Genomic DNA, 7580 nt, shown 5'->3' on the forward strand with positions numbered 1-7580 from the left:
CAGTGTTTCACTCTGGCCAACCTCTTGGCGGAACTGGTAGAAAATTTCACCATTAGAACTTGCATCCAGATCAGTTGCCACCACGCTCAGAACCACCGTGCCCTCAGGGGCATTTTCCAAAACCTGACCGACATACAGCTCCTGTGTGAAGACGGGAGCGTTGTCATTTGCATCTAGTATGACAATGCGGATTTCGGTGGTCCCACTCCTCGGGGGAGAGCCCCCGTCCATAGCAATGAGACTGAAACTCATCTCTGCCTGCTCCTCCCTGTCTAGAGGCTTTTCCAAAACCAATTCCACATATTGATCGTCGTCATTCCGACTCCCAAAGGAGACACTAAAGTACTCGTTCTCGGGAGAGATGCTGTAACCCTGAATACTGTTGCTGCCAATATCCAGGTCTCGTGCCCCCATTAGAGGGAAACGCGAGCCGGGGTTGCTGGTCTCAGGGATCCTAAGCGTGATCTGCTCGTCCGGGAAGCGGGGCGAGTGGTCGTTGACGTCCCGCACGGCCACCTCGATGCGGAAGAACTGCAGCGGGTCGGCCAGCAGCAGCTCCAAGGGCAGCGTGCAGGCGGGCGCCTGGGCGCACAGCTCCTCCCGGTCGAGCCTCTCGGCCACGACGAGGCGGCCGGTGGCGCGGTCCAAGCGCAAGCGCTGCCGGCCGTCCTCCGAGGCCAGGCGGGCGCGGCGAGCCGAGAGCTGCGCCGGGGCCAGCCCCGCGTCCTCGGCCACGTCGGCTACGAGCGAGCCGCTCGGCGCCTCCTCGGCTACGGAGTAGCGCAGGGGCTGGGAGCGAGCGTGCGGCAGCGAGAGGAGAGCAGAGAGACAAAGCACTTGCCTTGCGATCGCCATGGCGGGGCGGCGGGCGGGCTCCGGCGGGCGGCTCGGGCGCGCGGTCCTCGGCGGCGAGCGGCGCCCGGCAGCGGCGAGGGCGGCGGCGAGGGCGGCGGCGAGGGCGGGCGGGCTCCCTGGGGCCGAGTGCGGCTGGCGGCCCGGCAGCGGCTGGCCCGGGGCCCCGCTCGCCGCCGCTCGCCGCCGCCCGGCTGCGCTGCGCTGGGCAGGGCCGGGCCGGGCTCGGGCGCCTCCCCGCCCGCAGCCGCTCGGCGCCGCCTTGGCCGGGAGCTCCCCCCTGCGGGCCGCGGCGGGACTGCGCCTCCCGCCACCGCCACCGCGCTTCCCTCTCGCCGAGACACACGCTCCGCGCTCCGCTCGCCGCACCCGGCGGCCTTGCAAGGGCTCCAGAGGGCTTTGTGCTCAGCGACCGGGCTGAGCTCCTGCCCCGGGGGGAGGAGGCGGCGCCGCAGGGCTGGGAGATAAAAGGCAGCGAAGCACACAGGGAGGTCACTAATTAGAGCCCCGGATACGCAAACGCTAACGGTCCGGAGCTAACGGAGACAGCAGCAAAGCCCAGGGATCTAAGGACACGCAGCGATGGGACATTAAAGGCACCATTCAAATGTCACCTGCAAGAGGTTCAAGCCCCAAATTTGTAAAGCAGTTCCGTGGGGGAAGTTTATCCTATATTGATGGAGAGGTGGAGGGTGTGGGGAGCGCGGCCAGGCAGTGAGAGATGATAGGCAGGAAAACACACAGCGAAGTTACTAATTAGAGCCCCAGATACACAAACACCGACCAGCAGGAGCTAACGGAGTCAGCAGCAAAGCCCAGGGATCTAAGGACATGCAGCGATGGGACATTAAAGTCACCATTCAAGTTTCAACTGCAAGATGTTCTTCCTGAAACTTTGTAAACGCGAATGGGCCCAAAGAGATCATCCCACATTATCAGAAAGTGACTCAGTAGAAAGATTAAATTGTTTACGAGCCCTTTGACAGGGAGTCTAGGAATAGGCAAAGCCTGTTGTGGGGTGAATAAAAACAGATCATTTTCATTCAAGGGAGGACACAAGAGAGTACTTGGAGATGCAGTTGTGGGGAAATGGAGGTAGAAGAGGAGAGCGAGAGGTCTAAGGACATTCAGCGATGGGACATTAAAGGCACCACCTTGAAGAGGTTCAAACAAAATCTTTGTAAACTAGAAGGTGGTACAATCATTGCATTGGATGAACAAAAAGGGTCTCATAGGAATAAGTAACTTTCTACAGGAATCGATTGAAATTGTTTCCTCCGATTCCAGCGAGACCGGTCGAAGGCGCTTTGAGCAGCATCTCTCGGTCCTCTACTTCCCACAGAAAATCGCCATTCACCTTGCTCCGCCTTCTAAGAATGTCCTGCTTCTAAGTCGCTCTGATTTTCCCTGCATCATATCAACTCCAAAATGCACGGGTTGATTCTCGAAATTCTGCTTGGACTAGTGATCTTCCACAAACCCGAGGGAATTGCAAGGATTTTTTTATTGCGTTCTTTTATATCAGGCATTTGATTGTTTAAATGTGCGAGCGACAGGAAATATCACATACACTTCACAGCTCATTATCGATTAAGTAAGGGAGAAGAAAACAGAAAGCTACGCTACACCCTGTCCTCTACAGTGCCTCAAGCTGAGTGTAAAAGCCTGTTTCACTGTAAAACCACAAACAGCACTTTCAATTCTCTACTACTTCATACTCAACAAGGCCGAAATGCTACCTTGCACTTTTCCTTATAAGAGAAAACGAATACATTGCTCAGAACCAGCGAACTCTTGGTCAAATGTGCGCAGAGTGCCAGTGTCAGTCCTTTCTAATTAAATCGGTTTTAACGGAGTGCAGAGACTGGAGACACGATTACAGAACGCTCTCAGAAGAAACATAAATACAGAAAAGGTGATGTAGGAAAAAGCTATCTTGAAGATATGCTTCCAGGTTTCAGGATTTCCCTTAATATTTCGAACGCTCTCACAGTCATGCACGGAGTCTCGAATTTATCAACATGCAACACAGTCCTCGCCCTCCGTCCATGTCACAATTACACAACACTTATATAAATAAAACAATGCGGAAGAGGAGAATGGGTTTGCTCTCTCACAGAGAAACCTTGTTCTTCCCTGGTCCTTTTTTCGGTGTTTTCCCTGGGAGGACGCTGGCCAGGGACGACAGACACTCTCGCCTTTCCTCTCGTTTACTGAGTGGGGAGCCAAGGGTTTGGATCAGAATTGCCATGGAGCTCTTTCCCCCTCTTTGCAGTGCAAGCTGCTTCCGCACGTCTGCGAGCAGTGTCTGCGGAGATGGGAGCTCTGTCCTGCAAGAACGGAGAGCGCGGGTTGTCATTTGGCCGTGAAGTTAATCAGGCATCAGCGAGGGACTGAAAGGACCCGTCGGACACCGCTGTACGGAGAATGTTACTGTTCTCTTTCCAGAGACAGAGGAGGGTGAACCAGGAGGTGGGGACGTTAGTCCCCTCTCTTCCTTAACCTCGATGGTTTTGAGAACCTGGTCGAGGTGCAGCTGCCCTCCTCCTTTGCGCTGATACACTTGATCTAAGGGAAACCCTCAGAGCTGGATGCCCAAGACCCCCATAAGTCAGTACTTGGGGAGCAGCTGAGCCTTAACAGATCCTCCTGGGACGCCCACACCAGCAGCTCTCAGACCCTCTCCGCCCTCTCCTCCCGACCCTGGGGCTCCTCCACCCACAGAGCCACAACAACGAGACTCCCCACGTGAGCGACACCCCGAGCCCCCCGCGCTGCTCCCTCCCCGCTCCCCGCCTCGCCCCGGCCCGGGCAGGTCCCTCACCTCTGCAGCCCGGTCGCCGTCGTCGCCGAGGTTGGCCGCCTCCGTGGAGCAGAGCGAGCTCCGCTGCTCGGCCGGGCCGGGGGGCAGCCCGGCGGGGAAGCAGGGCAGGAGGGGCCCGAGGAAGCGCAAGTCGCCGTCGAGGCTGCCGGCGGCGAAGCAGACGTCGTAGACGGAGCTGCGGGGCAGGGAGCCCGCGCTGCTCGGCGGGGCGGACTGCGGGAAGGCGGGCAAGCTCTCGGCCGCGCTGCGCCGGGCCCGCCGCACCTTGGCCGCCACGGCGGCCCCCGCCGTGGCCAGGAAGAGGGCGGACACGCAGGCCAGGCAGACGGTGAGGGAGAGGGTGAGCGGCCCCTCGGGCTCGGCGGCCGGCGCCTCCTCGGCGCCCCGCAGATGGGCGTCGGAGAAGCCGCCGACCAGGGCGATGCCGAGGGTGGCGGTGGCGGAGCGCGGCGGCCGCCCGCGGTCTCGCACCAGCACGACGAGCCTGTGCCGGGGCGCGTCCCGCTCCGCCACGGCCCGCGCCGTGCGCACCTCGCCGCTGTGCGGCCCCACGCGGAACAGCCCCGGCTCCGTCGCCTTCCACAGCTCGTACGACAGCCACGCGTTCTGCCCCGCGTCCGCGTCCACCGCCACCACCTTGGCCACCAGGTACCCCGCCTCGGCCGAGCGCGGCACCAGCTCGCCCGCCGCCGCGCCGCTGCTCTCGGCGGGCGGGTGCAGCACCACGGGCGCGTTGTCGTTCTCGTCGCGCACCACCACGCGCAGCACCGCCTGGGCGCTCAGCGGCGGCGAGCCGCCGTCGGCAGCGCGCACCGCCACCTCCAAGGCGCGCACCTGCTCGTAGTCCAGCGGCCGCAGCAGGAAAACGGCGCCGCTCTCGGCGTTCACCGACACCGCGGGCTGCTCCGCGCCCTCCTGCCGCACCAGCGCGTATCTCACGCGCCCGTTCGCTCCCGCGTCGGCGTCCGTGGCGCTCACGCTGCCGATGCGGACCATGGGGCCCTCGTTCTCCGACACCGACGCCGTGTAAACCGCCTGCGTGAACTCGGGCGCGTTGTCGTTCACGTCCGACACCTGCACCCGCAGGCTCGCCCGGGAGCTCAGCCGCCTCCTGCCCCGGTCCGCGGCTCTCACCGTCACGTTATACTCTGCCGCCCGCTCCCTGTCCAGCGCCGCCGTCGTCCTCAGCTCGTAATACTCATCCCCGCCGCCCGTCAGCATGAAGGGCGAGTCCCCGTCGATGAAGCACTCCGTCCTGCCGTTGTCGCCGGAGTCGCGGTCCCGCACGCTCAACAGGGCCACCACGGTGCGGGGCGGCGCGTCCTCGGGAATGGAGACCGACTGGGAGGTGAGCGTTATCTCCGGGGCGTTGTCGTTCACGTCCAGCACCTCCACCTGCACTTTGCAGTGCGCAGACAGACCCCCGCCGTCGGTGGCTCTCACCGCCAACTCGTGATGCTTCCCTTCCTCGAAGTCGACGTTTCCCGCCACCCGGATCTCGCCGGTGTCAGGGTTCAGCTGGAAGAGCTGCCGGGACCTCTCCGATATCTGGGTGAATCTGTATCGCACTTTCCCGTAGGACCCTTCGTCGGAATCCGCGGCCGCGACTCTGACCACCAGCTGCCCCGGGGGGCTGTTCTCGGCCAGTTGCACCTCGTAGACCTCCCGACTGAAAACCGGGATGTTGTCATTGGCGTCTAGGACCACGATCCGCACCTGGACTGTGCCCGACCTTGGTGGTGAGCCCCCATCGCTAGCAGAGAGGAGTAAATTCAGTTGCGGCTTGTCTTCACGATCCAGTTGCTGTTCTAGGACAAGCTCCGCGTAATTTGCTCCACCTATCCTTTTTCCGATATCGAGGGAAAAATGCGAATTAGACTCGAGGCTGTAGTTCTGCAAACCGTTCTGGCCCACGTCCTTGTCCCTGGCGCTTTGCAAAGGGAAACGGGACCCAGGAGGTGTTGTTTCCACAATCTCTATAACCACCTCCTTCTCCGGGAAGACGGGGGAGTTGTCGTTCACGTCAAGAACCTCCAACTCCCCTCGGATGAGCTCCAAGGGATTTTCAAAGAATATCTTAAAGAAGACGGTGCAGGTATCGCTCTGCGGACACATCTCCTCTCGGTCCAGAGACTCCTTTGCCGTCAGCGCTCCCGTGTTTCGATTGAGGTGGAAAAGCCGCTCGTTCCCCTCGGACACAACGCGCGCCTTGCGAGCCGCCAGCTGGCTCGGAGAAAGCCCCAGGTCCTCTGCAATATTGCCCACAAACGACTCCCTCTCCATCTCCTCCGCCAGGGAATAGCGGAGGGGTTCGGCCCCGCTCTGACACACGCAAACGCACACAAGCAACAAGATCACTCGCCTCTGCCGCTCTCCGCTCCGTCTCCCACTCGCTCGCACTCGCCACAAAAGCCATTCCCCGTCCTCCGTCGTTCCCAGCATCGTCCAGCGGCGTCCGAGGCGGATTTGGTCAGCAATCCCGGGCTGAGGGGCCTGAAAGCCCCCGAGCTCCCCGACTCCGTGTGCCGCCGCCCTTCCCGAGCGGCTCCCGCGGCTCTTTCTCTCCGCCGGTGCCTGCAAAGCCGGGGCGGGCACAGGAACCCGCCAGTTCGCGGCCAACACCCCCACCCAGCGTCGCACGGGGGAATATTTCCTCTGCTGCTCAGCCGCGGCAGAGCCGCCAGCCCGGCCTTTGCTGCTGGAGGCTGCGCTCCCCGTGCCCACCGGAGCCAAAAGGCGCAGTGGGAACGCTCTCTCTTTGCTAGGAAGCAGCTCCCTCCCCGCAGACAGAGCGCCGCTCTGGGCAGCACTGCCCGGCTCCTAAACGCCAGCTCCTCATCCGCAGCTCGGGGTTTTCCTCTGAGTGGGCAGTGCAAGATCTGCCAGTTCCACGGGACACTTTGAGGGCTTGTTCCTCCTTTTCTCCGCTTGTTCATCAGCCCAGGACCCTTAGCGAGTCGGGCGGGTCCGAGAAGACCCTCTATGGGATATGAGACCTGATGCTAGAGGGGAAAGGTTCCCTAAAAAATGCTTCCCCATCACCTTCGCTCAACACCACTCGAGAATGACACTGCTGCTCTAGGAGATCAAACCCGAAGTCCTGCACTTGGGGAAGGATTCACGGACACAGCGATTAACATAAAATGCAAGGAATCAAAGAGGAGAGGTCACAAATTAAACCCCCAGTTACACAAACAATAACGGTCAGAAGGCGAGGTAGAAGACATTGTCCTTGATCTGTGATGATTATAGTGGATAATAGTGGTTCAGGAGTGGATCTGGGAGGCACCACCATGGGGAAACCGAGGGGAGGTGGGAGAGCAAGGGGTCCATTATGGTTTTGCTACTCAGAGGTGATCCTCAAAGAAGTATTAAGAAGATGTGTGAATAGAAATCATTGTATGTTGTATTTGGATGGCTTTTAAATGTAGTAACTATATGTTTTGTATGTTGGAAATGGCCAGATGTGTGATTTTGGAGTTCTTTGGGTCCGTACATTTTGGTGAGGGTTGCCCCTCACCACTGGTCCAGCTGCTCTCAAACAGACCACCCTCTCACACAAGTCCTACCCACCACATTGCTTCCTGGACGGCACCTCTGATGAGCACGTCAGGAAAGTCCGGCAGTGTGTTGAGGTCCTCCAATACAGGAGACAACATTTCCCCTCTCACATGGTAAAAACCATAATAAATCGTCTGGTTAGGAACTGCATCAGACACCTGGATGATCGAGATCAAATGATCCCAGAACAGCTGAGTTAGACCAAGAGGTGCTGGTTCCTCGGGGTCTCAGTGAGACTGAGAGAGACACAGACACTGTTTCAGATGTCAATCACACCTTCTTCATTGTCGCTCATGCTATCAGAGATCTCCAGAGATAATGCTCTGTCCCTGTAGATGAGGAG

At 59.8% G+C, this 7580-nt stretch overlaps 2 protein-coding genes across 2 annotated transcripts in view; both read right to left on the bottom strand.

Moving 5' to 3' along the window:
* The window catches only part of LOC138727278 (protocadherin beta-15-like), a 59588-nt gene extending 58733 nt beyond the window's left edge, over positions 1 to 855 (bottom strand). Inside the window, exon 1 of the mRNA XM_069869573.1 lies at positions 60 to 855. Coding sequence (XP_069725674.1) covers positions 60 to 855 — 796 coding nt within the window. The remainder of the gene's footprint in view (positions 1 to 59) is intronic.
* A 2608-nt stretch (positions 856 to 3463) lies between these two features.
* On the bottom strand, positions 3464 to 7335 carry LOC138727280 (protocadherin beta-15-like). Its single transcript, XM_069869574.1, has 2 exons — positions 7246 to 7335; positions 3464 to 6250 (listed from the first exon to the last, which is right to left on the bottom strand). The coding sequence occupies exons 1-2, from the start codon at positions 7333 to 7335 to the stop codon at positions 3464 to 3466; spliced, it is 2877 nt and encodes a 958-aa protein (XP_069725675.1).
* Positions 7336 to 7580: the final 245 nt, after the last annotated feature.

Source organism: Phaenicophaeus curvirostris, chromosome 15 (assembly GCF_032191515.1).
Source record: "Phaenicophaeus curvirostris isolate KB17595 chromosome 15, BPBGC_Pcur_1.0, whole genome shotgun sequence".
Classification (NCBI taxonomy): Eukaryota; Metazoa; Chordata; class Aves; order Cuculiformes; family Cuculidae; genus Phaenicophaeus; species Phaenicophaeus curvirostris.